We start from the raw sequence: 26,948 nt of genomic DNA, 5'->3' as shown, positions 1-26,948 counted from the left end.
TGTCCTACCAAAATGACATTAAAACCAGAACATAGTCTGGAAAAGGTGGCTAACACTTAGCGCAATGCTAACAACAAAACAAACTCGACGTCTTGTTGCAACAGGTTTGCACAAAGCATGGCAAACGTCTTTGCCAAGTTCGCTTAATTATCGTATTGTCTTCATCCTTTGAAGAGATTTCAACCCCATCAAGTCACTCGTGAGGTACTTTTGAACTTGACCTCCTTGACTTTTGCCTCGGTGCCGCGTCAAAATTATCTTCATCAAGCATCTTCTCCTGGGTGCTCGGCAGATTAAAGCCCTTGTAGTAGCTGCTCCAAAGGCGGAAAATGAAATTTCTTGCTTCACCCCCATGTCCTCCACCTGCCTCCCGTCCCCCCCACAACCTCGTGGACCACCTGCCAGATCAAACGCGGTCTACCCTAATCCTGGCCAACAAGCCTGGGCGATTAGGGTCACAATCTTGACCTGGTTTTGACGGTGCACATTTTGTCACACACTCGATGTAAAGAGGAATGTAAAGGCTGAGTGGTGCTCGCTTTGGAGCTCTGTGTGTAAGCCCTCGACTCTCCTTTAATGAAGGTCCTCCAGGTGAAGACCAGACATCAGCTCCTTCTGTTGCTAGGCAGATTTGAGGGGGGATTTGCCTCTTGCTCCTGAAATACATATTTATCTTCCCATTTACTGGAGCGAGAGTGAAATTGTTTACAGACTCTGAAGCTCCGAAACAGCTGGGCGACTTTCTTGAACACCAGTTGCTGTTTGTTTAAGATTGTTGATTAAATCACTTGCAAAATGTGTAGGAGAGATTACGCCACCTTGTTTACGTTGGGAACGTGTTTTCTGATCATTTCCCTGCACTCAAGGTAGCGTTTCATTTTCCATCAATTCCTATATTTAATAATCTGAAATTGAGAACTTTATGAACAAATACTCTACGGGGTACGTCAGCGGAAGGGAGGCTGCAACTCCAACTAAACAATCTGGCTCATGTCTTGTTTTGGGAACACATTGGTTGTCGAGATGATCACGAAAGACGGCTGCAAAAAAAAAAAAATAGAGAAAATGTTACTGTGGAATTCTGCCGTGCAAACTACTCTGAAGAAGGCCCCAGGTGGAGCATGCTTGGCAGACCCCCCGCCGCCCATAAACACAGGGCCATATGTGACTTTCCACAGTAATGAGATGAAACTTGTGAAGAACCTCGCAACCTCCCAACAGAAAACACCATTCCATCACTCCTCCGTGAAATGGAATCTAGAATATCGCTTTTTCTTTATTTTATTTACACTTGTTTCTCACCGATATTTCTGTCCTCCCGTCGGGTTTCTGTTTCTAGTCAGCATTCTTCAGTATCCTCGCCAAGTTGAGCAGAATTACCGTTTTTATGAGATCAGCAGGATCCTTCCGGGTCTTTGCCAGTCATACCCTTTTTGGTGTAAATAGCTAAAGTCAATTTGCTCTGCTGGTGGTCCGAGTTCAAAAACATGTGGGAAACCCAAAGTTTCCTAAATGTCATCTAGCTTTGTCCAACATGTGGTCATCTGTTATTGCTCTCAAAAATATTTCCTCAAATTGTTGTATTCGACAGAAAGCATCCTCGGTTTGCGACAACAGAATTCCTATGACGACGTTGTAAAACGATTTTCTAGTCCGGAGGGTCTTCCCGTCGTCTATTACGAAATTACTGTACACTAATGATGTCATAAAATCATAATGAGAGTCAATAGTTGAATGAAACCATAAATATAAACAATGCAATGAAACACAAAGTACTCATTAACTATTTTTGATTATTTTTAATCCCTTCTGATCATTTTTCCAGGCCCCAGCATAACGGCAAGTTCTGCTACGGCCCCGGCCGCCACAACCAGCTGTGCAACACTCGAGCGTGTTCGCACAACAGCGTGGACTTCCGTACGCAGCAGTGCGCCGAACACAACAGCAAACCCTTCAGGGGCTGGTACTACAAGTGGAAACCGTACACCAAAGTGGACGGTAATGTTAGAACTTGGATTCAATTTGTAATAGTGTCATGATCTATCTATCTATCTATCTATCTATCTATCTATCTATCTATCTATCTATCTATCTATCTATCTATCTATCTATCTATCTATCTATCTATCTATCTATCTATCTATCTATCTATCTATCTAGCTAGCTAGCTATCTATCTATCTATCTATCTATCTATCTATCTATCTATCTATCTATCTATCTATCTATCTATCTATCTATCTATCTATCTATCTATCTATCTATCTATCTATCTATCTATCTATCTATCTATCTATCTATCTATCTATCTATCTATCTATCCACATCCATCCATCCATCCATCCATCCATCCATCCATCCATCCATCCATCCATCCATCCATCCATCCATCCATCCATCTCTTCGTTCGTTCGTTCGTTCGTTTGTTCGTTCATTTGTTTGTTTAATTTAATTTAATTTATTATTTAGTATTATTTTTTATTTGATTTGATTTATTACCGAAAGGAGGTCATCTTCTACAAACACCATATCGCCCAGCTCCAGCAGAGCGTATTCGGTGCCGTCATGGTCGGTCTGTCCAATGTTAAACACTTTCTTAATTAGTTCCCGGTAATTGAATCCTTGGGAATATTTTCGACATAAAGCACGAGAGCTGCAATCCGATTGGCCGAGGCGACTCCTCTTAAACACACAAAGGAGCGCGTATTGCTGCCGATGAGCTTTGTCTGGTCTTAATTCACTTGATCTTCTGTATTCCAGCCCAAATCCCTTTAATGAGATTTTTTTTTTCTGCCGTGCCTAAAGCTCCATTTACTCCTGCTGGCCAAAAAAAGGAAAGCGTCACTGTCGGTGTAATATGCATCAGAGGCGGGAAGTAACAAAATACAATTAGTTGCTGTCCTACTGAGCCTTGTGCATGAAGCCATTTGAGGGTTGTAAGACTTTGAAAACAACCACAACGTGGTTCTTCTACTTTTACCAGTGTGCTTTGACACAAGTCTTTGAGTGTGAGAACTTTTGCCACCTCTGATGGGAGGCATGCAGCCACTTGCAAACACACATTCGAAAGCGGAGAAGGAAGGAAGGGGAGGGGGAGAGGGGGAGCAGTACTGTAGTGCGGTGAAGGACAGCGATCTGTTTGGCTGACGTCCCAAGCCTGTTTAAGCTCTTGATGAATGGGAGGTTATGTTAGGAGGAAGATTGTAAACTGCCTCGGGAACCCGGGGCCACCTTCGCCGTCATCTGCTGAGACTTGTCTGTGCTTCACATGAAGGAAGAAATCCCCCGAGAGACTTTATCGTCAATTTTTTCCCGGGGTGATTTTAAAATGTAACGATTCATCTGGTCAAATCAAAAATGATATTCATTCTTTAGCTGACAAAAAATGAGAATATTTGGCCTCGGCAAGATTCTTTGCTTGATTCTTTACTTTTTCGTTACAGATGAAGACGTCTGTAAATTGTACTGCACTGCCGAGAGCTTTGATTTCTTCTTCGCCATGTCCAGCAAGGTCAAAGACGGCACCTCCTGCTCCGACCACAGAGGCGATGTTTGCATTGATGGAGTGTGTGAGGTACGAAAGTCTCAACCAATGATTCATAATGATATGATTCTTTTTGAAAATACAAAAAAATAGTTTTACCTCATAAGTGCAGCAACAGATGTAAACACACCAAAGCAATACACACAAGCATATATTTTTTTTCCGCTGTGAAAATAGCTAATATTGGAGCATCTTACACAGTCATGTAGGTGTGAAACTCTTCTTTTTGTCCTATGCATGTTTGTGCTATACTGCCCCTAGTGGCCAAAGCACACAGACCTGAAAAAGCCACACAATTAATTCATGAGGATAAATCAATTCTTTCCATTTTATTCTACCAGAGACATGATATTGAGATAGTTTGGGGCTGTAGTGGAATTCTATTTTAATTTAATTTTATTATTTTTCAAATTTATTGTCAATTTTTTTACTGCCAGTTCAGCACTATTGTCTAACTAACATCAGTCATCTTAATTGATTTGCAAGTTGTACAGCCATAAGGGTGAAGTCTCTATCAGTGAGTCATAAAGTCATAAATCCCTTTTAAAAAAAAAAAACTGCAATAGTCCAGTCCACAATGTGACCGCCGTTCAATCCCTTTCGTCCCGCTTTGACTTAAACATCGTTTTTTCACCGACTTTGGTAGACCTCAAGTGTCACCTTTCAGCGTATTTCCAAACAATCATTTCAAAACTCTAACCAAGATCTTAACCCAATTGTCTTGTGGTCCAACCCAAACCGACGCGTTGACACTTATTTTGTCCTATTTCCACACACGTTGTTGCTTTTGGTGGGCCACCAAGCGTCGGCTTTAATCGGCACCGACTAGAATTGCATGTGAAGCGCGGCGTATTTATAGTCATTGTGGCGGGGCGAAGTCCGTGCGGCAACATGATCCCCCAATTCGGATGAGGCTCATGTGAATTAGCGTCATTGCAATAAATAATTACAGCTGTGCGTCAATTTCCACGTCGAGCTTTTCGGAGAGTGATCAAATCGAGCTGAGTAACGGCTCGAAACTCGGTGTCAGTTTACCGCCCATTCCGCACGATGTCATCCAATTGTTTTTCGAATACATTTAAAGTGGCATTAGAAACAGCTGGCTCTGAATACACCGTAATCCGCAATCCTGAAATCACCCATGGCCACTCAACCCTCTCCCCCCTACTTTTTTGGTGTGCAGACGGTTGGTTGCGATCAGATTTTAGGATCCAAGGCCTCCCTGGATGCTTGCGGCGTATGTAAGGGAAGCAACTCCACATGTAAATTCTACAAAGGCATGTACACGCTGCAGCATAGAGCTAACGGTAAGTTCTAGCGGAAATGTCGAGATAAATCGCATCACACATCTAATATAATTTTATTCTCTTGCCGCAGAATATTATTCCATGGTAACCATCCCGGCGGGTGCTCGTAGCATTCGCGTGGAGGAGATGGCCGTGTCTACCAGCTATCTGGCGGTACGTTCCATCAAGAGGAAGTACTACCTGACCGGCGATTGGACGGTGGACTGGCCGGGCAAGTTCCACTTTGGAGGCGCCACATTCAGCTATCAGCGCTCTTTTAGCAAACCCGAGAGCCTGTACGCCGCCGGACCCACCAATGAAACGCTGGTGTTTGAAGTAAGCATGAAGCTCATCAAAATCGGATTTTGTCCTTCTATTTTGTAATGAGTATTTCATTTTTAATATTTGTTCATTTTGGATGGATTTTGTATTTTACGGTAAAACGAGGCTTCAAGGTGTTTCATGAAGCAATTGTATTTATTAAGTCCTCTAGATGGCACTCTCAGTTTAACATAGGGCGGAAAACACACCCTTCCTTTAACCAACTGTGCCACCTGGAGGAATGAAAAAAACTGGTTCATGAAGCAAAGTTGAAGCTTCATTTTCCCGTCACAATTTTTTTTAACATTTTTACCACTTTAGGGGTTTTCGCTGTAGAAAAAGCACGTTGCGTCACCATCACGCTATTAAGTACTGCTGTCTCTTGGCTCTGGCTGACTGAATGTAAAGAGGCAGTCACGTGTTTTCATAAGCATCCAAAAGCCACGGCCATGTGGCCCCCGTGGCCGCTGACCTCAATAGTGCTTTTGTTGTAAATGTGATTGGAGGTTAGCGGAGCGAGAAAACGGAAGGAAAACTTTGTTGGGAGCGAGAGAGACTACAAAGCGTGAGTGGGGGAGTCTTTTACCTGCCCTGAAGCGGCAAGCATCACAGTCACGGACACATTACTGTGTCAACACCAGCTTTTATCTACCCCTTGAACTTTGAACTCTGGGGTTGGGAACCAGAAGTTGAAACCAGGTGAGCAGTTGCTTTCACCTGAAGGCCAAAAAATGCTCAGTCAGGAATGAGCAGGCTGTAAAGTTTTTGGGGATAGAAACCAGCAGCTGGTCACTTGGCCATCCGGAAATGTTTGTATGTTTTTGTAGCTATTTTGGACAAGAGGGCTTGACTTGTGGCCGGGTTCCTTCGAGTGCTTGTTGTTGTTTACGTTTGTGTGATTGAGTGCTTCCATAGGAGTGAATCGTATCTTCTTGCATTGAGCCAAGGGGTGGGGGTGGGGCGGGTTGCTGTCCGAGTGCCGCATTCCAGGGAAATGGGAACTTGGTAATTTTAGAGCTCCAAGAAAAAGTGCATGGGAATGGTACAGTGTTTATAATTGTCTATATTTATTTACTTAGACTATGATCCCAAATAAAAAAAAAAAATTCTTAAATTTTAAATTTTTTAAAGTTTTAAATTATTTTAATTTTTCTAAAATTTTAGAACTCATCCTTCAACATTACGTTTAAAAATATCGATTTATTTTGGAAAAAAAATGCCTTTAAAACAAGTCAATCACTCATTTTCCAGCAACATTAGCATCATGTCTTCTTTTATCTTCTTTGGGCTCCACGTAAAACATCACAAATGATTGAGACATCGCCGAAATATGAAAGGAGGATTAAAGTTCGAATAACCGAAAGCAGTCCATCTGAAGCCACCAATACGCAATCGCTCTTGTCGGCGTGCGTTGGCAGTTCACACTGATCTGCAGATGTCACCGCCGTAATCTCTCTAAGTATGTCCTGTAATTACAAAAAAAAAAAAAAAAAAGATCTTGAGAGTGTGGCGGCTGTAGCGGTTGGCGGCGAGATTAAAAGATTAAGAATACTGCAACTGATCTCTTTGAATGTGATGATTTAAGGTCAGGCCTAGAGGAAACACAAAATCTCTTCCTTCTGCTCATTCATGTTCTTTCAGCTTAAAATTTCAAACCATATGCCCTCGTATTCATCCGGGAACTGCATACGAGACTTTACCGTCCATAAAAATATGCAAATTATATTTGTGGAGTCCAGTGACAACGTGGCACGACTCTTCAGACACGTTGCTGTCATTGACTTTTACCCGCAAGCCTCGTGAGAAGGAAGATGGTTTCTTCTCTCGGTTCATTCTGGCTCGCTGTCACTTTATTTGGACAGCGCTCTGCTCAATTTGCAGCCATCTTCCACCACATCCTTTTTCTTTCCCAACTGACCAGTGACTCTTATTACCGCTATTTAGATGTCCAATTTGAGACGAGATTTAACGGATGAGAAGCAGCAGACGTGATTATTACAGTAAGACTACTCAAACTTTGTAAGGCACCCCAAATATATATATCTATAAATATATTTATATAATATATAATAATTATATAAATAAAAAAAATAAAAAAATACTAATAATAAATAATATTTATACATATATATTAGAGGCCTTGAGATTAACTACCGCAAAAATGATTATGCTCACTCCGTGTCGCTTTGGCTCTTTGAGTTCAAGCATCAAGTTTGCTAATGTACCTTTTAATATCACCGATTTACCTTGGCTGTCAGCCCAGCTTACAAAAGCTGAGCGCCTCCCTGGTCAGATCCACGCTCGAGTGCCGCCCTAAGGCGGAAAACCGCCGAATGAAACGATCATTTAACGACTCCGAGCACACGCTGGGTCTTGTGACCAAAAGGTGGAGCGTTTATTTCCGCTGCCTGCACGTGCAGGAACAGGCACTTATGTTAATTGCTGTCATTGATACATAAAGGGCGGATCAGAGTCGGTTTTCCCAGGAAATCTCTTTACACTGAATCTTCTTTGCTTGGAGTCGGTCCACTCTAGAAGTTATGGATACATTATATGACAACGGTCGACCAATGACATTTTAGTTTTGTCGCGGTACTGTGTTATGTTTCAATCACTCCGGAAACTGTTCTTTCTTGGTCCCTCCAAGAAAAAAAAAAAAATTCAGATGTTAAAGTTATAAAATTAGCAAGTAATAATCCAGGAGTGTTCCCCAGGGCTCTGTCCTAAATCCTCTATTGTTTTTTTACCATTGTAACGAACCACATTGCCAAATGACACTTTAAAAATAAATAAATACGATGAAAACTTACCCAACATACTCGGTACACAATCTGTGCAATTGAATTGGAATTGAGCCGCGTCCAAAATTCTTCGCAGACAGCTGCAGAAACAATAAAATGCAGACATAATTGTGTATTGCATCTTTCCATCTGTGAAACAACTCCCTCTGTGTCAGAGACACACAATGTGCGCAAACATAATCGGCCAAGATAAACACCGCACAACTTTTCAAACAATTGTTTTAAACAAAGCCAAATATTGGCCTCCAAGCCAAACACCAGCGAAGATAAACACTCGACCACAACCATCAACATACTAATCTGCATAGCCGGTCAAATTAGCAACGGGGAATGAAAATAACCCACTGACCATCTGTCAAGTGTTGGAAACACACACATTTAGGTGCAGATCTTTGTCGTGTTTGACAAGTACAAAACATTGTTGCACTAGAGACAACAGACCACAAATTTTCCACATTTTCACAGCGCCACTTATCGAATCCAAAGAATTGGAGCAAAATTACATTGCGGGGCCAAGCTGGCACACCGCAAGAATGTCCGTGTCGGAAGAATCGTATATGGTTAAGATTTTCAGACGTGGTTGAAAGAAACTGTTATCAACTCTCTTCCTGGTCCAGACCTCCAGTACGGTTTTGCGATTTTTAGTTAGCGTAGCAACTACTATCCTAATTTCCCAAATAAGATTTAGAAGCACCTGTGGCCAAAGTCAAACTCTGGTCCTGTTTTTACTTTCTGGACCTGGATTTGCCACTTTTGCTGGTTGGGCTTAATAAAATTTGTCATATTTATATTTGTTTTTGTTTAACTGATGTTCATTAATGTGCATTGCCCCTATTCAAATAAAAAAATTAAAAAAAAATTATAAAAACAAATAAACAAATTAAATGACAATGAAATCCAATAAATAAAAAATTAAGAAAATAAGTCATGAAATGAATGAATGAATAAATAAATAAAAAATGAAGATTAAAATTAAAAATAAATAAATACATAAATAAATAAATCTCAGCTGTGATCTGAATCTGGAATGCAAATGGACAGCATGATGGAGTCTGACACCCTCTAGAGAATAAAATTAGGGTCAAATGTGTCCAGTCCAGTGCCTGACTTGATGTGTCTCTTCCCAATGTTCTTCTTTCTCTTCCTCTTCTAGATCCTCCTGCAAGGTAAAAATCCAGGTGTGGTTTGGGAGTACACGCTGCCTCGTACTGAAAGGAAGCCCGACTACAGCTGGGGTGTGGTGCGTTCCGACTGTTCTGCTCCCTGCGCCGGAGGTGAATTGGATGACTTTGGATGTCGGTTTAATGCGTTTGAAGATTTGCTTCCATGCATGTTTACACTGTTTTTTTTTTGAGCTAAGAATGAGAACATTTGGTTTCCAGCCTTGCAACGTTATCCATCGCCGTTTAAAATGTGAAGGGGGATTTTCATTCCTATATAATTGCATGTGACAGCTACAATAACAAACAAAAAGTGCACTCGGAGAACAGACGTTTATCGAGCAACCCCCTCGTTGAATGCAAATGTGTGTGAATACAAATTTATCTTCCCGAAAAGAAAAGTCACCAGGAATTTCATGGCTCGTTTCTTTTTGACTGAGTGTGAAATCCGGGCTTACTTTGTTGGCCAAGATAAAATATTAGTCAAATAAATGAAACAATGAGGTCAAATTGGGATAGAATAAAAATCCTCAATTGTTGATGTTTCCTTCCCCTCAGGTCGCATTTCCACCAAGGCTATTTGCCTGCAGGACCAGAAAGTTCACGTCAACGCCACCATGTGTAATCCGCTCACAAGACCCACGTTGGGCTCGCACCTCTGCAATACGCAGCCCTGCCCTGCTTAGTAAGTGTGTGTTCATGTCTGTGTGTGTGGTTTGCGGCCTATTACATCCATGTTGCCAAATGTTGCGCTGCTTTTATTACAGACTTGCGCACTCTCGCACGTTGCGGTTGAGGGGAGTCTGCACTTTGTTTGTGGTCAGGTTGCCTTCCTCCTCCTCTTCCTCCTCTGTCCACTCTTTAATCACTCCTCTGTTCCTTTTTTGAGAAACTCACCGAGCGGGTTTTGAGGCTCAGCTCTCTACTTAACAGATCGACGGACGCCTCCCATCGTGCATCACGCTAATCAGGCCGTCTTTTTGTATATTATATAATATAAATGTAAAAAAATATATAGACCGTCTAATGGCACGTGCATGCATGCAGGTTGAAGCAGAACCTCTTTCCTCCCGCGGCGAGCGACGAAATGATTTACATCGCCGCTGCACCCAAGAGGCACGGCACGCCATTTTGGGGTCAGGGAGAGCACGAGCACTTCCACTAATGCCGCAATTACGCCTCCCGCTTCCAAGCCGCGAAGCCGAAAAATAGCCGCTCGCAGCATGCGTCGGATGCTCGCCGAAGTCGATGCTTGGCTCGGGCCGCCCGCGACATGTCCGGGCCGAACGCCGCCAACGAGCGGCTTCTGTTCCCAACATTCGAGACGGCGTTTCCTGCCGCTAATCTCAGGCATTGCATTTCTCTTATCTCAGCGAACGCTATTAAAGAGCCTCGATGCACGTCCGGACACAGCCGCTTTTGTTTGGAAAGAGGGCCAAAGGGGTCTACGGTTGAACCCCTTAGGATCCAACTGCGGTTCTTGCACGAAATTTGTCCGATTAAAAGTGAAAATGGGGATTGGATTTGGTTAAGTGGCACTTTTACAAGCCAGCTGTAAAGTTGAGAGCCACATGAAGACATTTAAGAGTTTTGGCTGAGGTCTTAGTGTGGAGTTTTGTGCTTGTGGTGAACTTTTATTACCGTGCTTTGACCACACACATAGATGAAAACGATTAATCGGGTCGATTAAATCGGCACTCGTCTGCGGAGTCGATCGGATTTCATCAGGCGAAATCTCAAGGGCTGAATTTTCAGATTCTGTCTTTTATGACAGAAAAAAAACTAAATTATTAGGATATCCACTGGTTTACCATCAAATTGAGTATTGACTTAAGGAACATCACCAAAATAGTCGACCGGTTGTCTATCTCGATATGGAGCATTCACGAGATGCAAATTAGGGTGAGCTCAACCGCAGTGATGTGCTATTTCTAATCTCGGACAAAACACAGGGGAGAAAAGAACCATGCGGGCCTAAAGCAACTCTTTCGCCCCCAAATTTCGTCTGCGGAATTCTAAAAAGAAGGAAAAGCGCCTGGGTGCCCCGAGGTCATTTTTATTTTTTGCGGCATCCTGAGCCATCTGCCCGACTCGCCATCCCTCTTCCGCCTAAAATCCCGCGGTGGTCAGACCACTCGTTTGCAGTAATCTCCCCCTTGAGTTGCGGTGCCAAGACGGTGGCTATTTTGGACCAAAGATGTGGAAGACTCAAAAGATTAGATTGGAAAAAAAAAATCAATCGGGTTCTCCATCTCTCTTCCAGCTGGTGGACTGGAGAGTGGGCGGTGTGTAGTCGCTCGTGCGGCGGAGGCCAGCAGAGCAGGACGCTACGCTGCATGAGGAAAGTGACCTACCAAAGGGAGGAGGCGGCGGCGCATTCCCTCTGCCCCGTCGTCTCACCGGCGCAACTCCGGCCCTGCAACACGCAGGCTTGCCCGCCCGGGTGGAACGCCGGAGCCTGGTCGCAGGTAATGTCAATCAAAGCAAGCAGCGACTTGGAAAAAAAGTACGAGCATTTTCGTGTAGGGGTAATTGGGTTAAGCGAAGTTGTTCAGGATTTAAAAACAATCTTCCTTCTCTTTAATTAGTGCTCATTTTGCCTCACCACCATCTTTTTGAGTCTTCACTCTTTAGTTGATTTGTTTGTGAGCAGAAACCGTCTTTTTACTTTAGCAGAGACGTAAATTTAGCCTTTGCGGCCTTAAATTAAAACATGGTGACATGTTTGGGAGATGTTTGCGTAATGAAAAGGTTTACAAGAGGGAAGAAGTAAACTCATGTCAAGGCGCACGCACGCGTGCACACGTCCGCAATTGTCAAACAGTACAATTTACATTTCATTCATTTTCAGCGCTCTGCTGACCTCTGCTGGACATGCTGCCATCTGAAAAATTGCATAAAATGATGATTTTTGTTGACAGTATATGATGAATTCCAAATTAAAGAGTAAATATTAGAAATACTAAAAATTCTAAACATTATCTACCAATAATTTAAAACTATTATTTATTTTCTCAAGGTGCTTTTACACACTAGTTATTTTCTTTTCATCAATGCCAATTCCTCCCTCCCCCTAAAAAAGTGTCATGTTTTTGAGAAAACAATTATATTTTCACGAAAATCAACATCTGATATAATATTGCAGAAGCATAGAGCCAATGTGAAATTTCAAACTCAGTTTTCTGTTTCTCGAGCAGCGGAATCTGACATGTTGTGAAACTTTATACAGGCCATGTCAGATTATAATTTTGTCTAAAAAAAAAAAAGAAGTGAGAAAATGCTGTCACTCAGCCATCATTCAGTCGTCAATCTTTGTGACTGTAGAGCGACTGGTGAGTTCAGGTGTCGGTTAAAAGCATTCTCCTTGAAAAGACCAATGGATACTGTCAGTGTCAAATCACTGCTGGGATGAGTGTGTGTGCATTTAAATGCGATGTGTGTGTTGGAAAGCAATGCAGTCACATAAAACATTCTGGCGTCCCTGATGAGCAGTTGCACTTTTTTTTTTTTTTTTTTTTTCCAATCTGAAGTTTACTGCATTGTTGTGTTGCCGGGTGCTCTGATGGTTGCAGGTCACATTCATTTGTGAGCGATGGCGTTATTGCGTTTAATGTTTTGGAGTAGCGGCCAAGCGACGACCTTGGCTTTGCTCGTCAAGCGTGTGTCGAATTATCAATGTGGTTACTTTGTGTTTACCCTTTTGAGTTCCAGCTGGTTTAGGAAAAGTCTGACGTGTGAAATTTGCATCAGACTTTTATTTTTTTTTTGATAATATAAATTTATTAGGAAAGAAGTTGTGAAAATATAAAAAAAAAAAAATATATATATATATATATATATATATATACATATATATAATTTTTGTTTGTTTATTAAAAAACATGGACTCTGCCTTACAAAAATAAAGTACTATTATTTTAGAAATAGGTTTACAGATTTTAGGGGAAAAGTCAAAATTATAGAAAAATTATTTTTAGGAAAAATGTTTTTTTTTAGAAAAATATTTTGATTTTTGTGAAAGAAATTTGCAAACTTTCAAGAACAAATTCATATACTTTTTTTAATCAATAGAATTTTGAGGAAATATCCACCAACTAAGAAGTTTGCATTATTTAGAAGAAAAAAAAACTTAAGAGAATAAAGGTATGTGAATATTTAGGTCGCTTGGAAGTAGAAAAAAAGTAGAGCGTATGTATTAAATCCAACCTTGAAGGACCCTGAGCAAGGTTATAAAAACAGTGTCAGGTCCAAAAGGACTCTCCACTAAACCTCCAGAGAACACCACCTGTGTCTCACCATGTCCGCCTTCACCTGCAGTGCTCCAAGAGTTGCGGCCGCGGACTGAGGAAGCGAAGCGTGTTCTGCCAAAGCGGCGACGCCGGGTTGGCGGCCGTGGTGCCCGACAGCATGTGCAGACACAACGAGCGACCCAAAGCCCAGGAGAGCTGCGTCCTGCGCCGCTGCCCAAAGAACGACAGGCTCCAGTGGACGCCCACGTCGTGGGGAGAGGTGAGAACATAGATTTCATGGTGACCTACTTCAAATATGAAGGCCACAGTCTCAAAGGAACTTTTTCTTTATCACCAAAGAAATGACATTTTTGAATTGTTGTGTTTTAGTGCTCCAGGTCATGCGGTCCTGGCCTGCAGAAGCGAGAACTCCGGTGTGGGGAGAAAGATTTCCAGGGAGGGTAAGAACTCTTTGCAACAATATCACTTTCAACCATAAGAGCCTGATTCATTTGTGTTCCTTCCGTTTGCAGGTTTGTGGAGTTTCCCGCAAGGAGGTGCAGGAACCTTGCCAAACCCTTGGCGGATCTCCAGCAGGTTTGCGACCGAGGTCCCTGCCCCGAATTAGCCCGGGTCCCGCAGGGCAGGACCGTCCCCGGTGCTGCGGTGTCAAGCTGGTACTCATCTCCATGGCAACAGGTAGCCATCGTCAATGTGACGGATGCGTGATTAGAAGCTAAACAAAAGTCTGCTTCTTCTTGTTCCTCCAGTGCTCCGTGTCCTGCGGTGGGGGTGTCCAGACCCGCGGCGTCCAGTGTCTCCTTCAGGGAAGGGCGGCCAGCGGGTGCTTGGCCCACCAGCGACCAGTTGCTACCCGGGCCTGCAACACTCAGTTCTGCCCTCGAGCCGCCCCGCTGCCACATCACCACAATCGTGTCACAGCCGTCGGGACCACAATAAGAGGTCAATTGCTTCCAAGTAAAAGTATTGTTGGGTCGACTTCACAGGTTCTCAAATTTTATGGGTTCGCAGACCTTTTACTATGCAGAATTTTATTTCTTCCTCATAATCCTCAAGACAAACACCTCTAAACCATTGGCGGAGCTAGGCTTTTTTCCATGGGGGGGCAAGGGTATCTCAGATGTTCCGTGAAACAGAACAAAAAATGACAACCCTCCCAACATACTTCAGAAAACAATAAAAAAAAAATGCAAAAAATTAGCCAATAGTGGACAAAAACAAAGGCTGTTAATTAATTCCATCTATCCATTTTTGGTACCGCTTGTCCGTTAAACAAAACAAAAATGAAAACCCCCCAAGTACTTCAGAAAACAAATATAAAAAAAATCTGAAAATTAGGTACTAGTGGACAAAAACAAAGGCTGTTAATTAATCTCAAACATCCATTTTCTTGTCCCCACGGCTGTTAATTAATTGATTGTAAAAAATGTAATGGTCGGCGACAAAAATTAGTTTGACAGGTCTACCCCGAAGTGTTTTTGTCTTATCTTTCAAACACTGAGGTACCATTTTGTCCTCTGCAGGCGAGCCACCGTGCGTGGACCGCTTCAGCTGGTGCCACCTGGTCCCCCAGCACGGCGTCTGCGGCCACAAGTTCTACGGAGACCAGTGCTGTCGCTCTTGCACGGGCAGGAGGCTCTAGAGCTCCCCCTACTGAAGAAGGATAAGAACCCAAAACCCTCCCCTCCCTTGAGACTTTTAGAACTCTCCGAACACATAAAACTGCACCGGACAGACTGTGTTTATTCTTCCTGGAGTACTTGACCAATGAACTGAGTGAAGAAGTAGGACGAGAAAATCAAGCAACTGGAAAAGTAACATTTACTGTCTGTGGGACATTTGAGTGCTCCTCCTTTTGTTGTTTATTAGCTCGCCTGTATCGTGTGTGTATTTCAAGGATCTGATGCCTTTATTTATTGCTAATGATGTTGCATTATGTTGTGCAGTGGATCTGTGATGTGTAACTCACCCACTATGGACGTTCTCCACGTGATGACATTTTGTATTTTTTTTATTTTCATGATTTTTTTTTTTTTAAATGAAGCATTAATAGCATTTAATGCACTTGTCCTGGTCCTCTTTTTCTGTTACCCGCTGCTGATGCTCCTCCACCAGGACCTTCCATGCGTGTTGACACGGTGGCAGACTTGCTTTTGTGTATCGCTCTGCTAATAATACAGCTTGATCAAGAAAACACCTCTGATGATTTTGATTGTTATTCTTTCAAACTTGACTTGACTGTCAAATTTCGTGACTGATCATCGTTGATCTTTAACTTGGGGGCCAAAGTAAGGCTTGACCGATACATAAAGGTTGCTGAAAAAACTGAAAAAACTATTTAAAAATATTATATATATATATATATATATTATATATAATATTATAATATATATATATATATATATATTTTAATTTTTATTATTTTATTTTTAATTTATTTTTTATTTTTAAATAAATTACTAATTATATAAATATATAAATGTAAATATATACTTTTTTATAAATTCGAAATATTATTTTTATTATTTTTTTATTATTATTATTATTTTTTTTATTTTTTTAAATTTTTATTATTTTATTTTTAATTATTTTTTTTATTTTTAAATAAATTACAAATTATATAAATATATAAATGTAAATATATACTTTTTTATAAATTCGAAATATTATTATTTTTATTATTATTATTTATAAATGGTACACATATTCCTGACAAGATTCGAGTCCACCTTAGCCCTGCCCCAGCGCCAACTTTAATTTCCACCATCAAGCAGACGTTAGCCTTCCCATTGATCATCAGCGAGCATGTGCTGAATGCTAACACGTAAGACTAATAGCTGCTGTCTGTTTGCATGGACAGAAATCAAGTGTGGAACAGGGAGCACGATGTCCACACCACCTCTGTCCAATTTATCCAATCCAAAATGGAACCTGTCACCCTTAATCCCCTCCACCTTGCCTGATCGATGCAGCTATTTCTACTCTGTATTTTCACATTTTCTCTCGCTTCGTCTAAGGGCCTGGTTGTTATTTTCCCACCAGCCTGTCAAGCCTGCTCGCCCCCCGCCCCCCCTCCCCTCCCTCGTAGCCTAAGGCTCGTTTGTGTGCGCAGTGAACCCTGATAGGACCCCCTCAACCACTGTCAGTGGACCTGATCACATCTTAAGAGAGTCCCATCATCCTGCCTTTCAAATATCCATCTCTCTATTTCTCCAAAGGCTTTACTGCACAAGCTGTCATATTTCAGCGGCGGTGTTTTGCTGAGAACCTGCGAGAGGGCGAAACACATCTTTGGCCTTTTCTAACCCCGTCGTATAATCCGACCTTAACCCAACTCTGAACCTAAAATAATCCCAATGGTACCTTAACTAACATTAGACATTGTGCATATTTTCCCTCTCAAATGAGAAAGTACAATTTCAGAAGACACTTGTTCCTTCAAAGCGTTTTCTCGTGCCTGCGGAGCTTTTAGATGTGAAAAAGATGAGCACCCCACCCCCTTCGCATCAGATCCGGCCTGATTAACAGCTCAAACGACAAGCGACGGCTCTCGGCATGGCGGTGGGTCTTTGTGCCTGCGTCGCTGCCGGAATGATTTAAAAAGGCTGCAGTAAAAAGAAGACCTGTGGATATCAGCCGAGCCGACGAAGCCTATAGCCCATTAGCCTCTTCACTCCTATCGATCTGCGTGTTTGTTACAGCGTCTTGTCCTTCTCCACCTTCCCGTCACCTTGTCTGTCTCATTACCTCCCACGGCCTTTTGTAAACTCTGAAAAGTTTTCACTTGATGGCTTGGAAAAGTCTTTCACTCATTTACATGTTTATTATGATTTAGCGGTTTCTTGCTTGGCTCATGCTGCAGACAGTTGGGTTTCTTGGGCTATGGTTTGGCCTAAGGCTGGAGTTAGGGTTATACCTAGAGTTAGGGTTAGGCTTAGAGTTAGAGAGGTTTCCATAGGGTAGTGGTTAGTCCTCTGGGCTCTCACCACAGTGATCCGAGTTTGAATTCCAATGGTATCTAAAATCTTTTATCATGGAATGCTTTGCAAGCTGCTCGTGTGTTGCCCCATAAAACCATATACGTATCTTCCATGCCATACATGAGAAGGTTCTATAGGGTAGTGGTTAGTGCTCTGGGCTCTCATCACAGTGACCTGAGTTCAAATCCCAGTGGTACTTAAAATGTTTTATCATGGAAACATTTGCAAGTTGCTCGTGTGTTGCACCATTAAACCATATACGTGCTTTCCATGCCACACAGTGAGGTTTCCATAGGGTAGTGGTTAGTGCTCTGGGCTCTCACCACAGTGATCTGAGTTCAAATCCCAGTGGTACCTAAAATGTTTTATCATGGAAACATTTGCAAGTTGCTCGTGTGTTGCACCATTAAACCATATACGTGATTTCCATACTATACAAGCCAGGTTTCCATAGGGTAGTGGTTAGTACTCTGGGCTCTCACCACAGCAGCCCAAGTTCTAATCCCAGTGGTACCTGGAATGTTTTACCATGGAAACATTTGCAAGTTGCTCGTGTGTTGCACCATTAAACCATGTACGTGCTTTCCATGCCATACAAAAGAGGTTTCCGTAGGGTAGTGGTTAGTGCTCTGGGCTCTCACCACGGTGATCTGAGTTCAAATCCCAGTGGTACCTGCAATATTTTATAATGGAAGGATTTGCAAGTTGCTCGTGTGTTGCCTCATAAAACCATATACGTATTTTCCATGCCATACGTGAGAGGTTTCCATAGGGTAGTGGTTAGTGTTCTGGGCTCTCACCACAGTGACCCGTGTTCAAATCCCAGTGGCACCTAAAATATTTTATCATGGAAAAATTTGCAAGTTGCTCGTGTGTTGCACCATTAAACCATATACGTGCTATCCATGCCACACAGGAGAGGTTTCCATAGGCTAGTGGTTAGTGCTCTGGGCTCTCACCACAACGACCCGAGTTCAAATCCCAGTGGTACCTAAAATGTTTTATTATGGAAACATGTGCAAATTGCTCATGTGTTGCACCATTAAACCATATACGTACTTTCCATGCCATCCAAGAGAGGGTTCCATAGGGTAGTGGTTAGTGCTCTGCGTTCTCACAACGGCGACCGGAGTTCAAATCCCATTGGTACCTATAATGTTTTATCATGGAAACATTTGCAAATTGCTCGTGTGTTGCACCATTAAACCATATATGTAAGCTTTGGCCATGATTTTTCCCTAATGAACTGGCCTGTTATTAGGTACACCTGAATATGGCGGTGTACCTAATGGAGTGTCCGAGTGATGTCACAGATCAACCAGCCAATCAGAAAGTGGGGGTGAGGGCGGGTGTGGCACTTTTCACTTAAACCAGGGGTGTCGACCTCCAGTCCTCGAGGGGCCGCGTTCCAATATGTTTTCCAAGTTACCCTCGTTAAACACACCTGCGTGAAAAGTTTTTGGTCATTTTCACTTCTGCAGGAGCTAAAACTTTTCACGCAGGTGCACTTAACGAGGGAATCACACAGACACTCCATTAGGTACACTGCCATTTCCACATGTACCTAATAACAGGCCACTTTATTAGGGAAATATCATGGTCAAAGGTCACAGGTCTCAAGCTCTAGTCTAAAATGGCGGTGTACCTAATGGAGTGTCCGTGTGATTCCCTCGTTAAGTGCACCTGCGGGAAAACTTTTAGCTTCTTTCACGTTCAAAAGGAGCTAAAAGTTTTCACGCAGGTGCACTTAACGAGGGAATCACACAGACACTCCATTAGGTACACTGCCATTTCCACATGTACCTAATAACAGGCCACTTTATTAGGGAAATATCATGGTCAAAGGTCACAGGTCTCAAGCTCTAGTCTAAAATGGCGGTGTACCTAATGGAGTGTCCGTGTGATTCCCTCGTTAAGTGCACCTGCGGGAAAACTTTTAGCTTCTTTCACGTTCAAAAGGAGCTAAAAGTTTTCACGCAGGTGCACTTAACGAGGGAATCACACGGACACTCCATTAGGTACACTGCCATTTTCAAGTGTACCTAAAACAGGCCACTTAAATATCACGGTCACTGGTCCTCGGGGCCGCATTCCAACATGTTTTCCAAGATTCCCTCGTTAAGTGCACCTGCGTGAAAAGTTTTAGCTCCTGAGAACGTGAAAATGAGCTAAATCTTTTCACGCAGGTGTGTTTAACGAGGGTAACTTGGAAAACATATTGGAACGCGGCCCCTCGAGGACTGGAGGTCGACACCCCTGGTTTAAGTGAAAGTTTTCACACCCGCCCTCACCCCCACTTTCTGATTGGCTGGTTGATCTGTGACATCACTCGGACACTCCATTAGGTACACCGCCATATTCAGGTGTACCTAATAACAGGCCAGTTCATTAGGGAAAAATCATGGCCAAAGCTTACATATATGGTTTAATGGTGCAACACACGAGCAATTTGCAAATGTTTCCATGATAAAACATTATAGGTACCAATGGGATTTGAACTCCGGTCGCCGTTGTGAGAACGCAGAGCACTAACCACTACCCTATGGAACCCTCTCTTGGATGGCATGGAAAGTACGTATATGGTTTAATGGTGCAACACATGAGCAATTTGCACATGTTTCCATAATAAAACATTTTAGGTACCACTGGGATTTGAACTCGGGTCGTTGTGGTGAGAGCCCAGAGCACTAACCACTAGCCTATGGAAACCTCTCCTGTGTGGCATGGATAGCTGGTTGATCTGTGACATCACTGGGACACTCCATTAGGTACACCGCCATTTTCTGGTGTACCTAATAACAGGCCAGTTCATTAGGGAAAAATCATGGCCAAAGCTTACATATATGGTTTAATGGTGCAACACACGAGCAACTTGCAAATGTTTCCATGATAAAACATTTAGGTATCACTGGGATTTGAACTCGGGTCGCTGTGGTGAGAGCCCAGAGCACTAACCACTACCCTACGGACACCTCTCTTATATGGTATGGAAAGTACGTATATGGTTTAATGGTGCAACACACGAGCAAGTTGCAAATGTTTCCATGATAAAACATTTTAGGTGCCACTGGGATTTGAACACGGGTCGCTGTGGTGAGAGCCCAGAACACTAACCACTACCCTATGGAAACCTCTCTTGTATGGCATGGAAAATACGTATATGGTTTTATGAGGCAACACACGAGCAACTTGCAAATCCTTCCATTATAAAATATTGTAGGTACCACTGAGATTTGAACTCAGATCACTGTGGTGAGAGCCCAGAGTACTAACCACTACCCTACGGAAACCTCTCTTGGATGGCATGGAAATCACGTATATGGTTTAATGGTGCAACACACGAGCAACCTGCAAATGTTTCCATGATAAAACATTCTAAGTACCACTGGGATTTGAACTCGGGCCGCTGTGGTGAGAGCCCAGAGTACTAACCACTACCCTATCGAAACATGTCTTGTATAGTATGGAAAACACGTATATGGTTTAATGGTGCAACACACGAGCAACTTGCAAATGTTTCCATGATAAAACATTTTAGGTACCACTGGGATTCGAACTCAGGTCACTGTGGTGAAAACCCATAGCACTAACCACTACCCTACGGAAACCTCTCTTGTGTGGCATGGAAAATACGTATATGGTTTAATGGTGCAACACACGAGCAACTTGCAAATCTTTCCATTATAAAATATTTTAGGTACCACTGAGATTCGAACTGAGGTCACCGTGGTGAGACCCGAGAGCACTAACCACTACCCTATGGAAACCTCGCTTGTATGGCATGGAAAGCACGTATATGGTTTAATGGTGCAACACGCGAGCAAGTTGCAAATGTTTCCATGATAAAACATTTTAGGTACCACCGGGATTTGAACTGGGGTCGCTGTGGTGAGAGCCCAGGGCACTAACCTCTACCCTATGGAAACCGCTCTTTTACGGCATGGAAACCACGTATATGGTTTAATGGGGCAACACATGAGCAACTTGCAAATCTTTCCATGATAAAACATTTTAGGTACCACTGGGATTTGAACTCAGGTCGCTTTGGTGAGAGCCCAGAGTACTAACCACTACCCTATGGAAACCTGTCTTGTATAGTATGGAAAGCACGTATATGGTTTAATGGTGCAACACACGAGCAACTTGCAAATGTTTCCATGATAAAACATTTTAGGTACCACTGGGATTCGAACTCAGATCACTGTGGTGAAAGCCCAGAGAACTAACCACTACCCTACGGAAACCTCTCTTGTATGGCATGGAAAATACGTATACGTTTTTATGGGGCAACACATGAGCAACTTGCAAATCTTTCCATGATAAGATGTCTTAGGTACCACTGGGATTCGAACTCAGGTTGTTGTGGTGAGAGCCCAGAGCACTAACCACTACCCTATGGAAACGCCTCTTGTATGGCATGGAAAGCACGTATATGGTTTTATGGGACAACACACGAGCAACTTACAAATATTTTCATGATAAAATATTTTAGGTACCACTGGGATTTGAACTCAGATCACTGTGGTGAGAGCCCAGAGCACTAACCACTACCCTATGGAAACCTCACTGTATGGTATGGAAAATACGTATATGGTTTCATGGACAACTCGAATAGATCAGTGGTCCCCAACCTTTTTTGCGCCACGGACCGGTTAGGTGTCCGAAATATTTTCGGGGACCGGCCTTTATATAACTAAATAATACATTTATATAAATAAATAATATATTTATAATAAATATATATAAATACAATTAAATAAAATGATACGACTGGCATAAAAACAAATATAAACGACATAAGAATAAAACTCACCATTACGTTGAATTACTGGGAGCACAAGCTCAGTGAAACAAGCTCAGTGCACCCACTAATTCAACGTAATGGTGAGATTTATTGATAAAATGTGATATATAATAAACAAATATTTACTAATAAATACATAAGAACATTAAAAAATTATGTGGTTTTTACTTGTTTGAGTTGTTTCTTGCTCCCTGGAGCGTAACGGTGAACGTAGCACCATTTCTGATCTTCCCATCTATTGTGAACGAACCAAAAAAAGCCTAAACAAAATTTAAAATCTTCTACTTAGCGTATTCCCTCCTGGAGGCCTTGAATATTATCGATCCGTGTTGTTTTGCGGCGACTTTCTCCCTCATCTATCTTGCTTTGAGAGGCCGGCTTCTCATCATTTTCACCCTGAAATGTGAGCATTGATTGGGGGCTCCTCCGGGCCCCGGCTGGCAGACACCAGCTGCAACGCCGCCCGGCTGCCTGTTAACCCGGCGACCTTGAGGAAACTGCAGCCAAGCAGTTTGCAACGAGGAGGGACCGCGCTGTCCCTGTCGTCTAACTCGTCCTCGCCCTTGTTGTTTGTGAATTAATCAGAGCAACGCAGAGACTCTCGTCTGTTCTCGTGTTGATGTTTTGTCCCGCCCTCCTTCTCTTCTTCCTAGGAGACACTGCGCTTTGCTCGACATCAATTTATTCATGTCGGGGACACGCAGACGAGTCTGCCTTTGAAATGACATGACATGCTTTAAGCCGCTAAAAAGTGTGCAAGATCGCTGTGGTTAAATTCATGACGTGGCCGCTAGGGGGCACTGCTCACCCACCGTTTTTTTTTTTTCCCTCTTGTGCTTTTTTTCTCTGGTCTTTAATGCAAATGCCTGAACAACGCAATCCCAACACAATAGATGTTGGATCACACGCTCATAACAAAGACAGTCGATGTATGCACATAAATATTCATCTGAAACAACGTCAAAGCTTCTGCGGCCTCACGGCAAGCCCAGATGTAAATTTCCAAGCGAGCGGTCAGTTTGCGTTTGTTCTCGCCACTTGTGGATTAAAATGAAAAGAAATCAAAAGATGAAAAGATGAAAATAAAATAGATGTCAAATTACCTTTAGCTTTTGTCACTCGGGAATGTTGCTCGGGGTTTCAATAAAAACAGCCCCTATGGGAAGCCCACATTTCGATATGCTGTTATTCATTTTAACTTCTAAACCTTAACCCCACTTTAACTAACTTAACTACAGTTTGCAAAATTGAGATCCGGTGACATCAAGTCACCCAACACAATCATTTCCAGCCGCAGTTAGTTCACAGTGAATGAGAAAAGTGATTATAATACCATTGTGATGATGATGGAAAAAAAAAAAAAGGCCTCTTTTAACAAACTTGATTAGACTCTCGCACATGCTAGGCAGCAGCCCGGAAAATTCTAAATATACTTTCTCGCTCTGCGTCTTTTATTCTCCCTGCGGTCGTGTGAACCTGTCGACGCCGATCACAAGCGAGATCCGAATTCAAATGAAGCAAATCAATCAAACGACTCTCTCCTCCGCCTCCCCGCCGGCGGCTGCCATTAACGACGAGCTAAAACCGGAATGTTTGTCCGCCTTCCTTCCGTGAGCTGTGGGACGGCGGGCGATACATACGGGCTCAGGTGTGCTTCTGCTTTCCCGCTTACCTTTGCTAAAGCTTTACAAATCACCACACCCAGCGGTCGCCCAACTGGCGGGACACGCGACCCCTCCCAGCGTCAACCCTGTCGTAGCCTCAATTAGCCGGGAATTAAAATCCTGCTCCACCGGATGGGATCCATGTGGGGCATCGCTCCTTAATTACCGCCATGCTCTATGTGCTGATTGTGCACAGGAAACAAATTCTGCAGCCTCTGCCCCGCCGCGGTTCCGTTGGAGCTTTTATGGAATCCTTCAAATCAGCGGGTTGACTAACATTTGCTATTCAACTGATTTGAATACACACTGTGCCTCTCTGTTCTTCCACATTTTCTCTGTCCTCGGATAAAAGTATCCTCTCATTGAAGTAAAAGCTTTTTTGTGCTAGTTTTATACTCATTGGCTGCCATATTATGGGTGAAGTAATGGGCAAACGAAGCTTCATTTTTGTTTCATGAACCAGTTGTATTTTTCGACTCCTCTCGATGGCACTGTTGGTTTAAGAACCTGCAGTGTGATTCAACCTGGACGATGAATGAGTGCCATCTGGAGGGCTAAATAAACACAACTGGTTCATGAATCAATTTGAAGCTTCATTTTCCCATCACTACAAAAGTAATCTGGATGGACTGGCATGAGTCAGGACAAGCACTGGGAAGCAACTTACATATAAAATCATTGAATAACAATAGTTGACCTTCATGTCATCGTAATACATTCCACACACCAAAGCCCTTTGACGTTTCCGTAGCGACCATTTGGCACAAGTCATATGGCCTTGCCAAAACCCAAAAGTAAAACAATCTAACATCGCTCAGTTGAGTCCTTAAGTGCCTGCGGATAAAGTCATGTCACGCTTGTCGCTCAGTGAAGTGGCGGGGTCTAATGAGATGCTATGCATGTCATGTCATGTTGCAGTCTGAAGAGCACATCCCGTCGCCTGCGTCCCATCTGGTTGGCGACTTCAGTGTGATTCAGCAAAAATTACACCACGAGTCCCTCGGTGCTCACTAAACGGAGGTCTTTTGAGGTATTGGATTTTGGAATTATGGTTGATTTGGAATATTGACTGGCTTCTGTGTATAAACTTGATTCAATAGTCCCAATTTAGAACACACGCAAAGCATCCTTAGACAATCGAGAAAAAGTGGAGAAAAAAAATTCTGACCACTTATTGATCAAATTGTGATGACAGTTGCTGATGAAGGTCAAGGTTAAACTTCTTTTAATATGCTTCATTATATTTTCAGTGCTGTTTGGCCATTTCTACAGCCAACAAAATAATGTTGAGGACCACTCCGTACATAAAATAGGCGAGGCTTCCCCTAAGAAATCACACAACACCATTTCCGTTTGGTCTTTTGTCTCTGCACCTGTGTGGAGCATTCAAAACCTGAAGAGCCTCCTTGAAAGTCCACCAATGGGCCCAGAAGAGGCTCTTGCACCAAGGCCCTGAATCTGCAATTATTGCCGCGGGATGTGGGCGCATACGTGTCCTTGTGTTATTTTAGTCCTGCTTTTTGAGTCACATCGACAAGTGAGGGAAGAGCATTTGGGCTGAAAACAAAATTAAGCGTGCTGGAAAACTTCCATCGGCTCGTCAAGTCCAAGGACAAGGAGGGTCATGGGCGATGCTGGGTGTTTGACTGACAGGTGACAGCCCGGGTGAGCCAAGGCGCAGTGGCGTTGACATGGCGGCAAGGGACTGCTGCCACCAAAATGCTGAGAAGCAGGAGAGACAACATGGAAGGTTACCTTCAGGATGACTGAACAAGTTTGGAGACTGAAATGTAGAAGAGGCAGATTTTGTTGACTTTCCAAGCGACACATTTTTTACCATAAATTTGAGCATCCTGAAAATGGGCAAGCGAAACACTGATGTTCAGGTTTCAAACTTGGGTTAGGTTTTAAAATCAGGGTTTCAAGACAATCGTGTTTTTTAAAAGCAGGTTTTCGAGGCGGTATTAGAGTTTCAGAGAGCATTTAGGCAAACGGGATCTTGGAGGCAATCACCAGCGGGTTTAAAAAAATATTAGTATTTCGAGTTAGGGTCTCAAAAGTCAAGGCTTCAAAGTAGGGCTTCAAGGCAGGATTGGAGTTTCAACCCCTTGAACTCAGTCGAGCCATCTAGAGAAGTCCAAAACACAAAAACTGGTTCACGAAGCCTCTTGAAGCTTCATTTTTCCAACACTACTAGATGTTTAGGCCCCCTACTGGCAGGGAAATGTACCACATGTTCCTTCTTGCCGTTGACACGCTTCAAAGACACATTTTGTAAGCTCTAGACAGCAACGTTTTCCAGTTCTTTCCAGCCTGGAAACAAAGTGGCAGTCGAGGCCTGATACTTGAATCGTCCAACTCCCTCTTCCATGTGTTCCCTCGACTGGTGCTGTCGTAAAAAAAAAAAAAAAAGCTAAGCAGCCTGTTGAGCTGCTGGTATTTGATCAATGGCGAGCCTCCTTTTGTGCTGCAAAGCGACACATAAAAGAGGGCTGTTATCGGCTCGCCAACATCAGCCTCAGAGAGCGACGAACCCGGGCCTGTCGAAAAGGCCGGAAAGTAGGCGGCGGGTTGCGAGGGCCAGGTGGCGAGGGGTTGGCGCGGGGCGGGTCAAAGCCTTGCCACGAGCCTTTACAGCTGTCACCCACCATCTGGAGAGAAGCACTCAGAGACGGGAGGGAGAAAGATTTGCGGCAGAAACGACGTGAAAAAATCGCTTCTGATGGTGCCAGTGATGGAATTGGACACAGGCAATGGCGAAGGGCAACAAGCGAGCCGCCGCCCTGCAGCCAAATGAGGCGGCGGGGAGACATAAAGCGAAGCATTCAAGAAGAACTCGTGGATGCGTTTGAACAGGGCTGGAGCCAAGCCACCAGCAGCAGCACCTGAGCTCCCACAAAGACGGCGGATTCATGGATCCGTGGGGGGCTTTTAGACATGCTCAACATTCAAAATGGTGCATTTGCCATGTGAAAACTAGCACTCGTGCTAATCGTGTACCTCCTTTTTGGTATCAAACATTGAGCACGATAAACTGATATTTTCAGAATGTTTTTCTCTGCAAATTAAAACGGACAGTTATAAGGTCAGGGTTTCGAATCTGATTCAGGATTCGAATCAAGGCTTAGAATTTCAAACT

The 26,948-nt window shown here is 43.0% G+C and overlaps 1 protein-coding gene and 1 long non-coding RNA gene across 2 annotated transcripts in view; one reads left to right on the top strand and one right to left on the bottom strand.

Moving 5' to 3' along the window:
• The window catches only part of adamts18 (ADAM metallopeptidase with thrombospondin type 1 motif, 18), a 29,231-nt gene extending 13,674 nt beyond the window's left edge, over positions 1-15,557 (top strand). The window contains exons 13-24 of the mRNA XM_049717047.2: positions 1,826-1,998; positions 3,443-3,573; positions 4,727-4,850; positions 4,921-5,165; positions 9,105-9,225; positions 9,670-9,796; positions 11,375-11,579; positions 13,429-13,620; positions 13,731-13,801; positions 13,874-14,039; positions 14,111-14,303; positions 14,885-15,557. Of these exons, the coding sequence (XP_049573004.1) occupies positions 1,826-1,998; positions 3,443-3,573; positions 4,727-4,850; positions 4,921-5,165; positions 9,105-9,225; positions 9,670-9,796; positions 11,375-11,579; positions 13,429-13,620; positions 13,731-13,801; positions 13,874-14,039; positions 14,111-14,303; positions 14,885-15,003 (1,867 nt within the window). The 3' untranslated portion in view covers positions 15,004-15,557. The remainder of the gene's footprint in view (positions 1-1,825; positions 1,999-3,442; positions 3,574-4,726; positions 4,851-4,920; positions 5,166-9,104; positions 9,226-9,669; positions 9,797-11,374; positions 11,580-13,428; positions 13,621-13,730; positions 13,802-13,873; positions 14,040-14,110; positions 14,304-14,884) is intronic.
• On the bottom strand, positions 6,492-8,588 carry LOC137840242 (uncharacterized). The gene is made up of 2 exons (XR_011086765.1): positions 7,961-8,588; positions 6,492-6,616 (listed from the first exon to the last, which is right to left on the bottom strand). It is a non-coding gene; the product is annotated as an uncharacterized lncRNA (long non-coding RNA).
• Positions 15,558-26,948: the final 11,391 nt, after the last annotated feature.

This window comes from Syngnathus scovelli, chromosome 4, assembly GCF_024217435.2.
Source record: "Syngnathus scovelli strain Florida chromosome 4, RoL_Ssco_1.2, whole genome shotgun sequence".
Taxonomy (NCBI): domain Eukaryota; kingdom Metazoa; phylum Chordata; class Actinopteri; order Syngnathiformes; family Syngnathidae; genus Syngnathus; species Syngnathus scovelli.
Note: the sequence above shows the minus strand (reverse complement) of the source record. Positions and strands in the feature narration are given on the sequence as shown.